This window comes from Rhipicephalus microplus, chromosome 9 (genome assembly GCF_043290135.1).
Source record: "Rhipicephalus microplus isolate Deutch F79 chromosome 9, USDA_Rmic, whole genome shotgun sequence".
In the NCBI taxonomy this organism is placed as follows: domain Eukaryota; kingdom Metazoa; phylum Arthropoda; class Arachnida; order Ixodida; family Ixodidae; genus Rhipicephalus; species Rhipicephalus microplus.
In genome coordinates, this window is record NC_134708.1 from 41,969,740 (window position 1) to 41,990,184 (window position 20,445).

The window sequence follows — 20,445 nt, forward strand, 5'->3', positions numbered from 1 at the left end:
CTCGGCCACGCAAGAAACCAAGCGCCAGTAAAGAAATGCCGCGATCGCTTGACTAATAACTAATGTGGGGCCCCGAAACTTGACATAAACGTTAACTTTGACGTTAGGAAACTGCTTACAGTTTCTCGTAAATGTCAGGTGACCCAGGCAACTTTTTGTATAATTTCGATTATTTTTTATGATTTCGATAGCTGGCTGGCATGGATCGCTGCTTGTTCGTCCGCTACTAAATATTAGGACTCACAGACACTTTTACCTTAAACCTACATGTTAAACGTACTAATGTACACACGCGGGCAGGTGCCGCAAAATTTAGGTGCCAAGCGCCACAGCTGGTTCTTTACGCAATGTGAATAAACTGAAATTTATGCAACGAAATAACGAATCCTGTCATTTGTCAACTTCTTACGGTTCTGCATAAGTGTGAACAGTGACAAAGACAGCTACTTATAGTTTCAATAACTGGCTGGCCGACCTGCCTAATAACTGCGTGGATTGCTGCTGCTTCTGCCACTACTAAATATTAAGATTTGCCACTGCATGTCAAACCTACACGTAAAATGTGCTTATATAGCGTGTGTTGCAATACTGATCGTAGACGGCTAAATAAACAGCTAAGTGGACAGCGGCTATCTCATGTCCCATTCTACTTCTCAGCAGGCGGAAAAATACAACTTCTACAAGACGGCATCGCATACAGAAACGATGCAGGCTACTTTGCTGTCCAAACAAGATGGCGGCTCAGCGAACTGCTCGGATCTCGCCGTAATGGTCGTCTGCACATAAGTTGATGCTTTTCAAGATGCTCAATGTGAGTAACGTTAACTTTTTTTTTGTAAATTTCAATACGAAATAAGCTAAAAATAACAGTCACGTTTTCTTTATTTCGCTTTCTTTTCTCTACGCGAAGTGGTGCCTCATCCTGGAGACGCGTTTCATTTCTCTAACATGAACTCGGTACTGTGCTGTCAGCGTGGATTATCTACCATGCTGTCTAGAACTGGAACACAGCCATAAATGAACGTAAGCTATGCGGGCTGGTGCAGATATACTTAGGCGATGTGTTCGAAGATTCTTAACTCGCACTTGGAAAAAGCACTCTTTTTATTGATTAATAAAAAAAGTGCCGCCATATCCACGAAGTGAATGATGATGAGTGGGCGAAGCTCCGGAGGTAAACCTGGTAAACCATGAATCCTCTGTACATTTTGCCCACTCGATTTTATTACATCGCTCCCCCTAGCGTACGTCGCCGCACTAAATCGAACGATTGCCTTCAACCAATGACACGCGCCATATGTGACATCATTCCTATTTTAAAAGATCTCGCGTCTTTCATCAACTACAAGTACCGCTTTCTAGTTTATAACATCTTGCATCTTTTCATCATCAGCTACAAGTACCACCATCTAGTAAACACTACAAGAACTAAACGAGAGGTGGCTACATACGGGAGACGGTACCGCCATCTAGTGAACACTGCAAGAACTAAACTAGAGGTGGCTACATACAGGGGACGGTACCGCCATCTAGTGAACACTGCAAGAACTAAACTAGAGGTGGCTACATACAGGGGACGCACAGCCCACGCCCTAAGGAGCTTCGCCCCTAAAATCTGGTTTGCAATGCGAGTGCCGACAGCTTCCATTAGAGGCCGCCATTTCTTCTTTCCAATGTTGCCTGCCTTCTTCAGATTTCGCCAGATATACAGTGTCAATTCTTATGAAATGGAACACGATGACGCGTGGCGTGAGTGCTCCGGCGGCTGCTGACAGCGCGTTCATGCGGCAGCGAGGGCAACCAGAGCCTCTTTTAGCGTCATCTCGCGGTGAGCAAAACAACCGTTCGTTGTTGATATAGAACGGCAAGATTGCAACCGCTCCCCCTTCAAGGCATTTACCGGTCCTCGCGTAATCGCCTTGAAGAGGGATGGGGGTCGCAATGTTGCCGCTGGTCCCATATCAGGAACGAATGATTGTTTTGCTCGCCGCGAGATGACGCGAGAAGAGACTGTGGTTGCTCTCGCTGCCGCATGAACGCGCTGCCAGCAGCCGCCAAAGCACGCAGGCCACGCTTCGCCGTGTTCCATTTCATAAAAATCGACACTGTACAAGAACCCTGAAAAAAAAAAACGTGGTTTCCCGCTCCGCCGTTCAAAGGACAAAAATATATGATTGCTATAGAGGCGCAACTTGATGTCCAAAAAGCATTAAAGGCTATTTCTGGACAGTTTATGCGTCAGCTCCAACGGATATATGTTCCGCCAAAACGCATTTAAGACTTTCTGTATAGCTTGCTCGAACAACTCCTTCGCACAATTAACTAATGAATATCAAGAAGTCATCATGAAGTTGGATTGAATATTGCGATCTATTTGGACCAGGTAGTTGTTGCTTAGGATAGAAGCTAAACACGACCCTATGCAAAGGCAATTTTTTAACACGAAAGTGTTTTATGCTGGGGTCGAACAAGATTTTCTTGACGAATTCCTGTTGCGGATATGACGTCAAAAATGTACACAATCAGATGTCAAAGAAAAGATGTTATTTCCACGGGCACCGAAACATCCACTTCTCTGCCCGCAGCAACAGATGGCGAGCAGCTAACCACTGCGCCACGGCTACAAACACGCCTTTTATATGTCACACTTTCCTCTCGAAGTGCTTTTCGTCAGCGGCATAGTGTCTCCCTCTTGTAGCGGTAAACTAAAGTAATTCATCGTTGATGCGGCTTCCGCGATTAGCACCTGCAACGTGCGTTGCTACACGTTCGTCCGATTTGGCGTGCTTTCGATAAAAGTGAGATCTCATCAACCCTTTTTGTGAAACCGAAATCAGCTCTGCAACGCCTACCTGATACACCAGGTTGTAATACCGCGTCCCTGACTTATTCTCGCCCGGAGAAAAATTACGGCCGGGCTAGCCACCATAGCCGGGCAACGGGGATGGTCTGCCGCGCTTAGTGTTTCCCTCAGTCCTGCCGTGGTGCATAATCACACTTTAAGTACTCCCAAAAGGGCCACCATAACCAGAGTTTTGTATCGAGTATGGGTCGCTTGTCTAGCTATCAGGCCTCTTTCTCTGATTACACTCTTGCCGTTGACATGCAAGCTTACACAAGGTCTCGTTTCATCATCGATCATTGACGTTATTACCACCAGGTGTAGACTTCGGCACATCGACATTAACCGGTGCTATATCTGCCAAACATCAAAACACATTGTGCGAATTTCCTATATCAATGTACAGTTAACATTCAATTACTTATGTACGGGTCGTATTACTTTCGTGTTATACCGATTCGTATGATGGATGGATTAACTATGTAATTTCGTTTGTACTGGCTATCTTTCCACGAAAAAAAACGTAGATTTTGAGGTACATTATCAAGAAATTCATTGATTCACTAATCAAAAGGCCTGCGGCGTCCTGGATAGGTGTTGACCCGAAACCGTCAATGAAGTTTAGTGCGCAATATCTGCATTATTCCCCGCCGGATGAAGATGTGTTAAAATGTGTGGAAGAATGCGTTGGTGGTTTCGAGTCAGCAGCATTACAGAACGCCACACGCTTGCAGTTAACGGGCTTATGATTTTGCTCACAATGTACCCGAGGTCTGCGGTTGTCTCATGGGAAGAGCGTGTTTGGTGCCTATGGTAAGCGACATCTCGCTCACTCACAAAGGTCGTCATATTGAAATCAACTTCAATGAGTCCGTAGTAACAAAACTGCGCAGACACGCGAGTGATATCTCCATTTTCATTCATTGTCCGGAGGAGTTGTTCGAGAAAGCTCCAGATAAATGTGTTTTGGCAGAAGGTGCATCAGTTAGAGCTGACACATAAACTACCCGAAAATTGTTCAAAGTTTTCGACATAAAGACTGAGCCCCACTAGAAAACATACACGTTGGTCTTTTGAACCTTTAAGGGCGGACAACCGCTTTCCTTATTTTTTCGTTCCGGACCTACAAATTTAACAAATAGAGGAATGCCTTTTGTCACAAATGACTGCTATTTTTGTCTCGCCCGCGCGCCCCATCGGCCAAGGAAGGGTGCTTTTGTGTTGGAAGGACGACATCCGGTGACTAACGATGCAGCAGCGGCGCCGCCGCGTCTTCCCTACAGCTGTACCGAAAAGAGAGACATGTGCTCGAGGAAAAAGAAATGACCTCGAGAAGGAACGGGACGTCCCGAAAGAGTTTCGACTTCTTTGAAATCGGCAGTTGACCTGCAACCAGCAAGAAGCGTGGTCATCAGCGTCGAGAGAGCTCGCGTAGACGGCTAGTATGGACTGACCCGCGCAACGTATTGAGATGGCTGCAATACCGAGCACCCTCGTCGTCTACTAAGCTGGCGAGATCTTCAGCGACACGCCGTCAACTCCCCTACGTGCACCAAGAGCTGGCCTGGTCCATATGGAACCTTTTATTGTGACTTTTTTTCAACTGTTACTTTATTATAAGCCCATTTTAATTAATTGTAGTTGTGCGCACTGCGTTGCACTTAGAGATACAGAAGCTCGAGCTTGAGCTTGTCGTAGTTTTTCTTTCTATCTTTTTTGTTTCCATCTTGTTATTTTATTAACATTCCACGTATTTGTGTTTTGTTTGTACCCGTTGTAGTGTTCTTTTAGAGCATAGTTTGCTATGTTCTGTTTCATCGCGTATCAGGGTTATTCGTCTCCGTTAGTTTATGTAATCTCCTGCCTATTTGCCTTGTTTTAATTAAATGCTTGTTTGTGTTTAAGCAAAGGTCCGTGTCTGTTCTATGAGTACGTTGGTCAGGCCCACACATCACCACACGTGCAACCCCACACGGGTCGACCGACCTGCAAATAAATTTGAGCTGTGCCCCTTCGAGGCCTTTCAGGCGTCGCAGGCCGAAGCGTAAAGAGGAAGCCTGCTAGTCTGCCGCACGTCGATTGTTGGATCGGCGGGGCCTCACCCGAAGTGTGTGACACCCTTAGGAGGTTGTGTCTGCATTCTATGCGAAAAAACTTTGACAGCCAGGTCATCCACGTGTTCTCTGCCACGTATACCAAGACTCTAGTTTCAGTGGTTGCGAAAAATCTGTGAAGGCAAATCAAGCGGGGCCAATATAACGTGTACCAGAAGCGCCTTCTGCTAAAAAAAAAAAACAAAACAACTTGCATTACTTTTGTGCAGACATGATGTGTCCAACAAACCAAAGAGGGTCGGGCAATGTGCTGGCGTTACGGTAGTGTTTTCCGCACTATAAATGTGGAAGTTTGGCAAGTTTATTTCAAGTTGTTTCAAGTGGCAGCCATAATAGCTGTTTTATGAAACACCGAAACCATTCTGTGCCCAAAACCACTGGCGCGGTAAAAGTGACTCCCCTGTCGTGAGGGAAGAAATAAGCGGGATAGATTGGGAGGTGCTTCGATGACCATTTAAGAGGGTCATCGAAGCAGCTGTGTACAGCATGGTCCAAGGCTACCGGGGTGCCCATCATCGCGTCTGCGGTTTCGCAGCCTCTTAGAAAAAAAAAAGTCAAAGTGCTGGCTAAGCACAATTTTCAATTGACACGTGAAATAATTGAGGCATACTCCATCAAAACGATTGATGCGCCAGTACTCCCTCAAAAGCACTTTCATGTCACGAACTGCGATATATAAGCAGTTCATGAATGACACACTATAGTGTGCAATGGTGTTTGCACTATGTATAACAATCATTACAATATTTTTCTGTAATTTTTCACTGGTTGTGCTGCATGTCATTGGCATTTGTAGAAAAGTTCATTTTGCCATTCCTATGAATAAAATGTTGTAAGTCACCGCTGCGTGTGCATTGTCTTTTCTTGTATCCGTATTGCGCACTATGTTTCGTTCAATTTTTAACCAACACGCGAAAGCTTCCACGCTAAGTTGCTTGAAGGGTAATGTTTTGCCTTTGGAAGTTCTTCAGGCCTCACTTTACATGCATTGTACACAAGCGCTATCTTGTTTTTCATCGTATTTGTGCAGAAAAAGTGAAGCTAAACAAGCACGGCCGTCCGGAAAAAGCAAAAGATAGGGGGAAGTTTCTGGTAAAATTTGTCTTTGTGATATGGCTTCTGACAGCATTTCTTAGCACCCATTGCGTCTTTACAAAATTACTACTGAAGTTGAGTTGCACACGTATCAACGTTAGGCTTGTGCGAATATTCGAATGCTTGGAATATTCGAACGAATAGTTGAGTATTTGAATTCGCTTCGATTCAAATTTAAATTATATTGAAGTATTCACAATGAACGAAAAGAGGTATATTGATGCGCATGTAACCGCTTGTAAAGGTGGTTTTGCTGTCGTAATGTATAGCCGTGAACACACTTGTCCAAAAAATTTGTTTTGCCGCGAAATCCCTCTTTAAATTTGAAGGGGCCCTGCAACACTTACTGAGCATGGTCAGAAAACGCTGCCATTTGGTAGTCAAAGCTACCGAGAACACGCGAGCCAAATAATATAGCGCAGCACGTGGCCTGTAGTTCCCAGTAAATTTTCATAGCTAAATATTGCTTCCTTCCCTCGGCAATTGACACTAAAAGCTGAAAAATCAGTTGTCACAGCCGTTGGTTGATTTGAGCATGGCGCTCTCGTCGTTACCGGGGCCGCCACGAGAGGCCGCCGCTTGTCCACGAGTAGATGCGCGATCGCACTGAAAAGCCGCGTATTCGAAGAAAAAGAAACAGAGGCGCCTAATGTCACGAGGTGCATGTGACGTATTTTCATTCATCGTGCCATTCCTTCCTGCTTAGCTTCCAGCTATTTCGTCGGGACAAGAAGAGAGAATGCAACGGCAGCGCGCGACAAATTTTTGGAACTCCGCTTGCGCTGCTCTGATTCTAGAACCTTTGAGGCGGTAAACTTGCGAGGCAACAAGCATGTTTACTGGCTCCATGGCTAGTTGAAAAAGTGTTGCAGGTCCCCTAAAAAGAAACATGCTACCCTCAAATCAATTCCTCATTTTATTAAGCTTGTTATGGCGGCTTACTTGCTCCAAGTATAATAAATCTTAAAACATTAGGTATCTTACTAGTTATTTATTTATTTATTTATTTATAAAATACTGCGGACAAAAAGTCCAAGCAGGGTGAGCATACATGAAACACACTAAATAACAGAATTAAACAAGGTTGCAAAGCTTTTTTTACACAATTTCTTTGCTACAAGACAGAGGGATTATGACTTAAAAAAAGTAACAATTGAGCGACAAGGTGATAATACAATTCAAGGAAGTCATGGAAGAAGAGTATTTACACAAATGGTCAAGGGCGTTGAGGAAATGCTTCGGTTAGTTTATTCCAATCATCTATTGTTTGTGGGAAGAAGGAGTACCGAAAAGTATCAGTCCTTGTGAAGATTGGCGTTAGGGAATGAGGATAGTGGTGTCGAGTGGGTCTGCATAACAAGGGTGATACCTATGCTGCGGTGTCTAAGGGTAGCCTGTGGTTCACTATGTCTGAAAGAAACTATATCTGACTTTTTTTTCTTCGAATTTGTAATAGTTCTATACCATTTGCCGTTAGTAATGCAGTGGGGGAGTCGGTTGACACAAATTTACTATATATGAATCGTACTGCTTTTCTTTGAATACTTTCTAGGTTTTGAACGTTAATTTTTGTGTGGGAATCCCAAACTATGGAGGCGTACTCAAGTTTAGGCCTAATTAAGGAAAAGTAGGAGAGGTGTTTAACACTAGGCAGAGCAGTCTTGAGCTTGTGGCGGAGAAGGCATGATTTACGTAAAGCGGCAGAGCAGATGTTATTTATGTGCGAATTTCAGGATAAGGTACTTGTTAACGTTAAGCCTAAGTATTTATAGGAGGCTACTTTAAGTAAAGGTGCTTCAGCTGAATTGTATGTGTAGTCTAATGGGACTTTTTTGCGCGTTATGGGGAGATACACACATTGGTTTCCATTAGGAAGCATTCCCCATTGTTCACACCATTTTGATACATTGCCTAAGGTAGTATTAAGATCACATTGGCCACTAATGCAGGTTACATCTCTAAACAAAACACAATCGTCAGCAAACAAACGAATTTGTACCGGGGTGCTAATTACATTGACAATGTCATTATTGTTGACCAGAAACAGAAGGGGGCCTAGCACGCTCCCCTGCGGAACGCCAGAAGTCACAGGAAGGCAGCCCGATTGTTTTTCTCCTACCTGAATATATTGGTTGCGATTGAGTAGATAAGCTGAGATCCAGGAGATAAATAATTCTGGTATACCAACTAACCGAAACTTTATAATTAGTTTATCGTGTGGAATGCTTTACTGTAGTCTAAGAATATTACATCAATTTGGTCGTTAGCATCAAGACAAGCTGCAAAGGTATGAACGATAGTAACCAATTGTGTTGTAGTAGAAAATCCTTTTCGAAACCCATGTTGATGATTTGTTAAAACTGAGCGTTCTTCTAAGAATTCATTTAATTTATGAGCTATTATGTGTTCGATAAGCTTACAGCATGATGATGTTAAGGAGATCGGTCGACAATTTTGTAGTACTAGGCGGTCACCTTTCTTGAATATAGGAACTATTCGTGCCGACTTCCAGTCATCTGACGATTCCGCTGAAAAATGACGAGTAAGTATTTTGCAACAGACTCTGCAAAGCGACGCAGAAATATGTTGGGGATATTGTCGGGACCGCAAGAAGTCTTAGTCTTTGAGTTCTACAACATAGAAACGACACCTGAATAAGAAATAAAGTTTACAATTGCATCACACGCATCCTACGGCAACTACTACTGAAGGAAGTTTAGACTTCCTATGAACAAATAAAATGGCATTTGCATACAGCCCGTATTTCAATTCGAAAGAAATATTGTGCAGGTTAAATATTCCCTCTTTTATGTGTCATACATACCATTAGAATTCGATTCAAAATTATTCGACCAAAATCTTTATTTGCTTTGAATTCGCTTCGAACCTGAAATTCGCTATTCGCACAAGCCTAATGAACGTGCAAACTTGGACCTCAAACAGCAAGTCATTCGCACCTTAAACGGGGCAAGTGTTTTACGAAACGGAACAATTCATTCTCGAGAAATGACATTCTCGAGAAGGTCACTTAAAAAAAAAACATGTCCCAAACATGTCCCTTCTGGTATGGTCCGTTGAACGCGGCCGATCTGGTAGACCGTATGTGGAGTGCAGAACCACGGATTCGCCGGAGGCCTGTCAAATGTTGTTGTCGAGCACTTTGCGGATTTGTTTGATCCTATTGTCAGGCCCGTTGCACTGCTGAGGCGCAAGACCTCGCGTAACGTTGAAAACACTCCAGCCAATCACGTACGCCGCGGTTAGACTCCAGCCCAGGCGGCGGTAGACGGCGACCATCTGCGTGGAGCGGGCGCACCAGTTCTGATAATTGGCTTGCTTAAGCGACCCAACGCCGAAGATCAAAAATATCGAAAGCTGGGCGGGTTCGCATTAAACCAGCTAAAATATTTAAGGGCTTTTATCGTGTCTGTATATCATACCCTTACATCCTTATATTAAGGCACCTTCACGAATCAAAACCCTCATGACATGCGGGTTTACCAATCGTTATAACACCCTCATCACTGAACTACTAAGAATAAAAACAACCAGTCGGAGGACATTCCATTTAAGATGTCATAAGCATAGGTGAGGGCGCGAATCTATACATACACACAACGTAGCATTTTGTAAAACGCCCCTTTGATGAAGCACTCGTGCTACACGGCCTCAAGCCGACAATCTAGTACATATAACCCTGGTATCTTGAGCCATCGTTCAGTACCCGCGAGGAGGAGGAGAATGCAACTTCATTAAAAGAGATTTCCTGGGTTTCGAGCTAGCAGCTTGTCTGCGGTGACCTCTTGTGCCCATGCATTGACTGCTTTCTGCAGTTTTTCGTCGGGGGACCGTGTTAAGGTCTCCCATGTCGTTTCCGAGGGAGCTGGCAGAAGCTCTCTGGGTGGGGGAAGGCCCTCGCATTCCCAGAGAATGTTACTTTGGTTTGCTTTGGCATTCTTGTCGCAATTTTTGTATGTTGAGTCAACCTCTCCACCTGTCAATATCGCTGAGGATATACCTATTCCGTATAATTCAACAATAGACATTCACAGAATGGGCGTCAATTAATGATGTGCTTCTGTGCTTTGGCAGATCCCACGTGCAATGGGAATCGATGTCATGCGAAGCGTGCGAACAAAAGGTGACTTTGGCGTAATTTTATTATTGGTTTTAATATTAAGAAATTATGCTAAATATATTCACAAATGTTGTGCGCCAAAACATATGTCTAACCGACGCTTGCGGTTCATATGACCAGTTATTTAGAGTTGTGTAACGACGCCAACGGCAACATCGGTATTACCAACACAAGAAGGGTTAAGCTGATATCTAGCGCTTGTAATGATAACATACAATAATGAAGTTTTAATGTACCAAATCCAGGACATGATAATGAAGGACGCATATATAGCACCAACGCTTGCGAGGATGGCAGTCATGGATATATTTCTACGTGCACAAACTTCAGTAGATGGCGCTTAAGTATACAATTGGCATTAAGCCGACGTGATACATGTGCCATAGAAATACATACTTAATGCTTATAAAATTCGATAGCCAGCACTGCAACCACAATTGACATTTCCCAAACACTGCGTCGTGATAGGGCATCTTTGCAAAGCAGCTTCGAGACCTGACATGATCATGTGGTAGAACACTTGATTGCCTCGAAGAATGCTTGGGCATGATTAATGCTTTGCATTCGCAGGGTCTGGGAACATCTGTACATTGTGCCATATCTTGGCAGCATCAACGGTGTGCTTCCACAACGGAATGGAAAATAGGCTAGAACGTTCACAATGTTCGAAATAAGCTAGTTATCAAAAACGACTCCGGAATATATACAGCAGAGACCTACTGGAACAATTTCGTGAAATTTCAGTATCGCGCTGCAAAGCGAGCGGGTGCCAAAGACTATTGAACACCACCCAAAGAAATTACAATTAAACACTCTGGGAAGCCATACGGTTTGTGGTGCCACAATGCAATTCTAACAGAATGTTCAATTAGCCCTCTGCCGGGTAGAACCTGGAATCGTTCTTGATAACCGGCCTTTTTCGTCACACATGAGTTTTTGAGATACAAAGCATCTTATGAGCGAGCTTCATCCGGTGACGTCTGCGCTCCACTGCGCATGCCCTAACTCTCTCTCCCACTCTCCTCTTTTACGCAGGTGTTTGGTTGCCTTTTCTCCTCCGCCTGCGCTGCAGCCTGTAAACCGACTCCCTCCTCTCTCTACCCCCTTTCTTGTAACCGCGTGTGCTCAGTCGGCTTCTGTCATTCTCGCATCACTCCCGTTCAGACGAGTTCTAACGAGAGCGTCGGCGCCAGTTGAAGCAGCACTCAAACCTCTGCCGAAATCGAGATCGTCGTGCAGTACCAGCAGCACGGGGCTCGCGATGTGGAGCCCAAACGCCTGCACAGGCAAGGTAATTCTGAACTCCGGTTCAGGGAAGCGCAAGCCAAGGGTGAGCATCGAGCTACCGCTTCCGCTACAGAGAGACAACGCGAGTCTGCGGCGAGGGCCACGAAGCTTTCGAGGCAACTGTAGGGACCGGAATCCGATGGATCGACCACACGATTCAAAGGATACTACATCGACAACGTACAGACACAACGTAATGGTAAAAGAACCGCTAAAAACAAACCGCACACATTAACGGAAACTCTGAGTGAACGTAAATAGAAACTTGGCGTGCACCCCAGAGGATGCTTCGCATATCCTCATGGTTCTCTCTAGCAGGAGATGGTGTAATTTTTTTTTATGCCTATTTCCCTTTCAGTTACAGCTTGACGTCGCTGTTGCTGACGACAGATGGCGCTAAGTGCAAATTTTCCCAAATTCTGGTCCTGGCCCTGATATTTATTTATTGCATTGGTCGGGTCAACGCTGCCGATGCCCCGCCTTTTTTCTTGATGTTCTCGCATTTAAGTTACCAAACCCTCTCCTCGCCGTTCCTGGGTAGGCAGACAAGCAATCACTTGTGGCGAATATCCGCATTCCGCCAACCATGATGCAGGGGGAAGCCAGAAGGTGGCACTCCAAATATATGCCCCCCTCCCCTACCTACATTTTTTTCGCCATGCTTTATATAGCACGAATTGACTATTTTACTGCCCGGCCCCCGATTTCTGAATCAAGGTTGTGCCTCCTGCCCCTTTTCCCAGAAAAATAGTTCTGCATACAACCCTGTTGTGGTGCACACGTTGCTAGAAGAAAGGATGTATGCGACCGAATTTTCAAGTTTTCATGTTATAACTAGCCAGACATATTCGTCTAACTTTCTTACGCTCCTATGCCACTACCCCAAGCAAAGCAGGTGACCCTGAGAACACCCAGACATGGGCGGCTATATAGATGGATAGATAGACAGATAAATACGTAAACAGAAACGGTAATGTGCCTTTCGTTTGATAATAAATGCTTCATATTCGGTAAGACAAAGTGGTCCAAATTTTCAAATTTCTGCACCATGGAACCACCAATAATTATATCGTGGTTTTGGGACGTAAAATCCTAACACCCATATTACTATTATTACCTTGTTTCGCAATGTGCCGGGCGTTTCGAAGGACACCACGCTGCGTGTGCCATGCTTTGGGGCGAACATGCAGCCTCCACCACCGAAGTATACTGCGGACTTGACCTTGGGGTCATGCTGGAAGAAGTCTTCGCATTCCTGAAAGACCGGAAAAGAAAACGCACGGATTATGAGATAGACAGACGTTATTTACCAACGCCTGTACGTCATTGAGGGGTTTGACAAAACGCATTATTTATTACGCTAAAAAAAGATATGAACGATATCTGAAAGATATGAATAATTAAGCTGGTATCGTCCTCTTCCCGCTAACGTACGTCGGGACTGGAGAAAGAACTGTGCTCTTCCCTCTATATTTTAACATGTCAGTGTTTTATGCCGGGATTCACCATAGCTCCGCTGACGCACTTCCGTTACGAATATGACGTTGTAAAATAAATCCTAAAAGATTGCAAGTAAAAATAAAATGAGAAAAAACATTTATGTTATGTAGCGTCGAACCAGCGACCTTTCAATTCGCAGCGCGTGGCGCAAACCACTAGGCCGCGAGGAGTTTTTCTTTTCCTTTATTGCATTACAGCGTACGTCGTCAAGCATGTTAACGTTAAGACATTCATATACACTACGCACTGTTGACGGTCCTCAAAGCTCAGAAACTTCAGTTTCAATTTTCGTCATCCGTAGCGAGATGGCGCGAGAAGCGCGCGTTGGGCGCACTCTCTCAAAAGGTCGTCGTCCCACGTTGCCTCCACATCACGTGGTGAAAGTGTGTGTAAATGCTATTTCTCCTGGTGGCTCACTCACTTGCATGCTTATCTTGTGAATCGAGCGCTTTTTTACCTCTTGTGCTTGCACTGAAAGTTTGCTTCGAAGTTACAGTAGTTAAAGAGAGCACGAACGTCATCACTTCGCTCGCTGCCACGGCCGCGATTACGGAAGGAGCGCGCTGCTCAAAAGTTGTCCGCACTCGTCTTGTGGATACTTGTACGTTCATTTCGTGCGTCTTTCTTCCTTTCTGAGCAGCGTGCTTTATGTGTCGACTGTGTCAGCTGGTTGTCCGCGCTGGTCCTGTGTATGCTCAGCTAGTGCGTGCTTTATACTTGAGGTGCATGCGGAAAGTTTCAAGCTGCTTGCCGTTATTTGTTGCTGTAGCAAACATTCCTTCGCACTTGTTGCAAAACAACGAACAATAAACGCTCACCTACCTTTGTGATGACATATACCGATTTCTAAATAGAGGGATCAGCCACGTTTTTTTTTTCTGCTTCTCTTGATCCTCTCGTTACTTTTCACGAGATAACATTTCATTACAGAGGAGAGCGACAGACTTTTCCTTTTCCCCATCATAAGCTCCACAGATCACAAACAAGCACGCTCCGCATGCTCCAGACGGGGTCTTACCCCTCTAGGGGCTTTCTGAGCATGCTTCATCCGGATATTGATCCACTTTGCCCAGATTGTGGTGAATTTTGCTCTTTGAGTCACATGCTGTGGCAGTGCCCTGCGTTACAGGATTTTAAAACAGAAGAAGACTGGACGACGGCAATCACAGACCCCAGACAAGACGTCCAGCTTCAGGCTGTCCAGAGGGCCCTTGAACGAGCGGAGAGGCATGGCCTCTCTGTTCCGACATGGGACTAGCCAACGGCTGGGTGGGGACCTACATAGTTGGCCCGCCGCCTTGCCTCTCAGGACCAAATAAAGTTGTTTGTCCTGTTTTTCATACTTGCGCAGTGCGTCGCCCGTTCGGTGTGAACCAACTAGACGGAAAGAAGGTCTCTTACTAAAGAAACAAACTTTACGTTGCAAGCATATCAGTTGTGAAAATATTTTGGTGATTCGTTCCGAATAACCTCCTTTTTTCTTATCTCCTGGACTTCATAGCTGTGTTCACAGATGTTCAACACCATTAGTGTTTGGGAGGAGGTGGGCGTTCAACAACACTCCTCCCCCTCTTCTCAAGTTTGAACACGTATATGCGTCCTTACACAAACACACGCTAAGGTGTTCATTCAATTGTCGTGGGTACGATTCCAGGTGCGGCAGTGATATTTCGATGAAGGCGGCGGACTATGGTCCCGTGCACGTAGCTTTCAGGACAAGTTAAAAAAATCTGAGGTAGTCGAACTTTCCGGAGACCACCACTAATGCATGCCTCGTATTCCCACGGCAGTTTCGGTGCATTAAACTCTAGATGTGATTATCACTGTAGGAAAGACTTCTGGCTGCCAAAAAGTGCACAGTCTTGGGAGCGCATTGTGGAATATCTGTTTGCTCAGCCATAATCGCTTACAAGCTTAAATTTTGTCCTTGTGTAGCGATTAGCGTAGTTACAAACCCTGCGCTAAAAACCGCTACACTACTATGCAAGCTGAGAAAGCCCGTGGCAAGGGCACTCAACGATTGCCAACCGTAGAGTTGAGATAGGCGTCACTGCAGCCAGCTCCACCAAGTTGTTTGCCCCTTCAGATGTGGCGCTGGAGAAGCGCCGGTGAGGTAGCCCTCGGTGACGTAGTGGTGCCCTCTTTCCCGCGGCGCGGCTATCATGCGCATGTTCCCGAAGCAAATTCAGTCATTTCAAGTGAATTATTCAGAGTACTTCTGCATTTGGTTCATTATGGTATTTTTGAACTTGGCAGCTTATTTTTATTCCGGTTGCCAGCACTGCTAGCGTTGTTTAATGCTTGTATTAAGAACTTGATTTTGAGCGTGAACGCACTACACAAGATCCTCTGGCACAGACGACAAGTCATGCCCCGTAAGTGCCACGAACTGAATTTCGTAGATTTACTTACCCTTTCGTAAAAGCCGGCAGAGTGATGGCTTGAGAGCATCACATCAACGTCACCGTGGCCTAAATCAGCTATGCCTACGCTGTCGAACGTGTCGAAGCGCAGGCTGACTGCCACGGTGAACTTCACCCTACTTGGCATCGAGACGCTGGCTATGAGATCAATGGCATCGATCTGGAACGAGCAAAAATAAAACTGAGCAGCACTACTCATATAGGCAAAATGAGGAAGCATGCCCAACACAATCAATCAATCAATCAATCAATCAATCAATCAATCAATCAATCAATCAAATCAATCAATCAAGCAAATCGGTCAATCAATCAATCAAATCAATCAATAAATCAAATCGATCGATCAATCAATCAAATCGATCAATCAATCAAATCGATCAATCAATCAATAAAATCGATCAATCAATCAATCAAATCGATTGATCCATCCGTCCGTCCGTCCGTCCGTCTGTCTGTCTGTGTCTGTGTGACTTCCATAAAACGGCGTGTTCATGCTGGATGAAGACGATGGTGGTGCGACATTGTTCATTCGACGGCATGACATGGAATACTCTTGCACGATACGTAATGCGTTAGGTCTGGTGCGAGACGTCAATGCGCACATCTTGAACAATTGAAACAAAATACAGCAAACTGGTGTAATTCCTCACTAATTGGCTTAATGACGCCGTGCTACTGTCCACGCATGTAATGCCGTGGCTGCGGTGATTAGCTCCGGCAGCGCGTCAGTCGTTGTACTGCTGCAACTGATCACGGAGGCTATGATAAAACATCACGTATATAGGTGCAATTCCGGGTAAAAAGATTGCTTGTATCACTGAAATTCTTTGAGAGAACGTATTTTAGGTTGGATAGCGCTTACAACTAACTGCGAGATATAAACAGAACAGGCCAAGAGCTCAGCCTGAAGCCCAAATTATTTCGGATATTTATTGAAGCACAACTTCTGAAAGGCAGAGCGACAACGCAGTATTACGCGTACACATCAGGAATGTTGCCGTCGTTGCGGTTGAGGGTGCACTCTCTCGTTTGTATTAATGATTCTGGCAAAGACGCAAACAGTCTTATTGTGACATCAATTATATGGACAGTCTCGACGCGTTATACCATCGCTGTCACGTCCCGTTCAAAGTTTTGAATGAGAAGATTCCCCGGTGCACCATATGTTCTACCCGCGGGTAATAGGGTGCCTGTGGGTGCAACGAACACGGCTGAAGCAGACATCAAACAAGCCAGCCCATCTACGTCATTCAGAGGACTCATATGATAAGATGCCCCTCCTGTTAAACTGGAAATCGAATGCTCAAGGAGAGAGGAAACACCCCGCCTGTCTTTAAGGAACATTGAAAGACGCGCGCGCGTGTGTGTGTGGGGGGGGGGGGGGGGAAGAGAGTGCTCAATCAGCAACTGCGAATTTCGACTCTGGTGGTAAGGTCACCCTTGCTGGCGCACGCACTATCTCGCCATCTCGGCATGCATGAACGAGCGGCTAATATGTAAATGTAGGTGCAGCTCTCTCAACGTGAAGATACTTGCGAAAAGTGTCCCTGGAGCGGCCGTTGTTTTTTTCTTACATCAGCGTTTTGTAGAGTTGCACGATATCGAATCCAAAAGAGCTAGCTGCCAGCTTTACATCGTCTAGCATTAAAATTTGTTGCTATGGCACTCGTTTCTTCATCCTTGTGGTGAAGCTAACTTTTTTCCCCGCTTCAAAAGGTGCTGGCATTGCCAAACGGCGCAACCTCAACAGCGACGACGGAAATTTTCCTCACGTGTATGCGCAATGCTTGTGGCACCTGTTGAAACGTACATAGCTAGGCACAACTTTCCGACCATGGACGCACCATTCTGACTTCACTCTCAAGCGGCTTGCAGGACTTGTCCCATCCTGATGACGGCAACACATTCTTTGTGGATTCGTCGGTCACCGTAAGCAAGAAAACCAAGCTGATATATTCGATGCTGCGGAATAGAAAGCGCTTTGTTAGAAAGAATAAGGGGCTTTGTATGCCATGGCATCAGCATATTGTAGTATTGCATGCAGTAACACCAAAGCTAATACGCATGTATGACAGGCAACTTAAATTTGAAGGCCTCTTCATTCCATGCCCACATGGTGAAGGCAAAACCACAAGAGATAAATGTTTGTGATTGTAGATAATAGATGAGGTGAGTGCACAAGAAACCCGGCATGGAACGCACACTCCATATGGCTTCATTTCACTAGCTTGCACGATCGAGTAGTTCTTTTTGCATTAGAAAACTGTTTAGTGACACGCGCAAAGAGTGACACCATACTTGCTTAAACCACCCTGTACAGCACCACTGTGAGCTGTCCAAAAAGCCCGCTGTAAATAAAAACGCGTATTATTGCGTTTGTAAGGGGCGAAAAGCAAGAAGCGTGGTTCAACGAGTTGCGGCGGAGTCTACAAACGCCTTTCGCTTTTGCTCGCTTTGACGAGGATGCACCAACATCCATTCATGCAGACGCCAGTCATATGGGCCTAGTGGCTGTTCTCGTCCAGTGCCAAGATGGTGCGGAGAGGGTGGCTGCTTACGCTAGCAGAACTTTGAAATATGCCGAGTCCGTACTCGACAACGGAGGAGTGTCTGGCTATCGTTTGGACAGTTTGAAAGTTTCGCCGGTATTTACCCGGCCGCTCTTTACAGTCGTAAGCGACCACCACTCCATTTGTTGGTTCAGCAAGATATTGTAACGGGAAGTATTTAATAAGCGAACGCCCGGTGGGCCAACACTGCACACAGTATGCAAAGATGCACGACAAGAGGGCCGTTCAGACACGGCCCCACAACATCATCGTCTTCATTCCATCTGCGTCGTTTTTGCACCTGTACCTGAGGTACCTTTCTATACCCGTGACATTACCCCGGGCGGCAAATCACCGTCCTGGTGCCTGCTGTTATTAGACGGACGGCTCACTGTGATAGGGCTTCAGGCGAGACACATGCACAATGTCACTTCTGGATGTAGCAGTGGGGTTCGTAGTAGGAGAAAATTCATAGGGGACAGGTGTGACTTGGCGCAGAACTCGGTAAGGCCCAACGTATTGCGATAAAAGTTTCTCGCACAGCCCGACACGACGGGATGGCAGCCACAGTAGCACGAGAGAGCCCGGAGAAAAATTGACAATATGAAAGGCCCATCTGGACATTCGGCACGATGGAGATTACGGCTTCAACAGTACGACACGACTGCAGTATACAAGTCGGGAAGGCAACAAATGGACCAACTGTTCGTCAAGGTCACCGATTAAGTAACCAACTGCAAAGCGTTTGTAACGTCCGAGTCTGCCAGCTTTCGCTTGTACGCATTATTGATATCTCGTGAATGGCCTTTGAGATCTACAAAGTCTTCTTCGTTCTCAATCATGGGAATGCTTTCCACCTCGAACGCTGCAGTTAGTGTAGACTTGTTGTCAATAGCTTGATGGGTGCAGCACGCTGATGAGATCTCTAACGGCGCGGAAGAGGCCTTTTCTATAGTTAAAGTTCCAGCTTGTGTGCTGCCATTTTCCCCTTTATTTGTCCTGTGGTACACTCATCTAAGTTCTGTGGGACAAGATGGCTGTTGGAGACGTAATTGTTAGATAGCGGTGACATTGTCGGACGTCAGCTTCCTCCATCTCTGCTTCCAAGTGATCGATGTCAACTGTGTTTTAAATCTCCTCATAAATTCATCTGAGAAGCTCGTACTGCTCGGTCAAAATTCGGTAAAACTTCTTCAACTCACATATTGATGGGTGTGGTCTATATGCCAAAGGTGTTCGATATTTGCGATGACCTGCATGACGGCCTTGCGTGCTTGACTCCGCCTTTCGTAGAGGGCCTCCATAATCCGGTCCAATGTCCGAAAAGGGAGAGATCACTGGCCGGCCGTGCAATAAGGCGAAGTCGGAGTCAAGACGGCATCCATTGCAGAAGGTTCACACAACGAATATGCGTCACTTGTCAGGCTGTCATTTTTCATGATCTTGTGCATATCGGGCCATTGTCGTGAAGGGCGAGTCACAACTGAGCTAAAGAAGACGTGAGGGCTCCCGTCTCGCGAGCCTCCAGACGATGCCTGCACTCACGGGGCTGCACTGTCAAGATGCACGTCATTGATCAATGGACTGCCTTACTTGTGAATATCGGGCCGTCGTCGTGAAGGGCGAGTCTGGGCGGAGCTGAAGTAAACGTGAGGGCTCCCATCTCGCGAACCTTTAGACAATGCCTGTACTCACGTAAACCCATGAGTGCTTCTAGTGGCCTTAGTTGCAACTCGAGTCGTGCTCCGATGTCCCAGCAGTGGTTAGGCCTCACACATCAACTTTACCCACGGCGGCTTCCCAAAAGTCTTCAAGGCTACGACTGCGGTCGAAATTTGTGAAGTCCGCTCCGTCTCACCTCCGAAGGTTCTTTTCCAGGGGTTTCACGGCACCAAAATGTTGAGGAAAGAAACGAGTCGCCGTGCTCAAGGCGAAACCCACCCCTCCACCTCTTCATTAGTCCGAATGCACTGCTCTCATCCTAGTGGCGCTCTTTGTCGTTCACACAATATTTAACACAGTGCATAGGAAGACGGCAACGTAAATAGAAATAGTTCTTCCAATAAGCTACTAAGCTGACGTTCATTTCGGAAAAAGCTTTTCTTCGAAGTTTGTATAACACACGCGCAGATAACAAACCAAAAAAAACAACAAATAAAAAACCAAACTAGCTAATCTAAGCAAATCACCTCTGTGCTAGAACCAAACATTCTTTCCTGGTGAGATAAACTGAAGCTGCACTAACACATTTGTGTGGACCGAGTTTCCAGATATGGAATGCATAAGTAATCTCCCGTTCAGGCAGATAACAAAAAAAAACAACAAACAAAAAACCAGACAAACTAATCTAAGCGAATAACCTCTGTGCTAGAACCAAACATTCTTTCCTGGTGAGATAAACTGAAGCTGATCTAACACATTTGTCTGGACTGAGTTTCCAGATATGGAATGCCTCAGTAATCTCTAATTCAGGCTGCGTCTTAGCCTTACTCGAAAA

The 20,445-nt window shown here is 45.5% G+C and overlaps 1 protein-coding gene across 1 annotated transcript; it reads right to left on the bottom strand.

Annotated features, from left to right (window-relative positions):
- Window positions 1–8,656: 8,656 nt before the first annotated feature.
- On the bottom strand, window positions 8,657–19,252 carry LOC142772237 (uncharacterized). The gene is made up of 4 exons (XM_075874432.1): window positions 19,151–19,252; window positions 15,389–15,559; window positions 12,594–12,731; window positions 8,657–9,348 (listed from the first exon to the last, which is right to left on the bottom strand). The coding sequence occupies exons 1-4, from the start codon at window positions 19,250–19,252 to the stop codon at window positions 9,190–9,192; spliced, it is 570 nt and encodes a 189-aa protein (XP_075730547.1). The 3' UTR covers window positions 8,657–9,189.
- Between the last annotated feature and the right edge of the window lie 1,193 nt (window positions 19,253–20,445).

Excerpts from the sequence above, each read along its gene's own strand:
- LOC142772237 (XM_075874432.1), bottom strand. The coding sequence starts at position 19,252 with ATGGAGGCCCTCTACGAAAGGCGGAGTCAAGCACGCAAGGCCGTCATG. Across the intron at positions 15,560-19,150 it reads TAGACCACACCCATCAATAT|ATCGATGCCATTGATCTCAT; the intron begins GTGAGTTGAAGA and ends TGCTCGTTCCAG. Across the intron at positions 9,349-12,593 it reads CCGGCACATTGCGAAACAAG|ATGGTCGCCGTCTACCGCCG; the intron begins GTAATAATAGTA and ends CGCTCCACGCAG.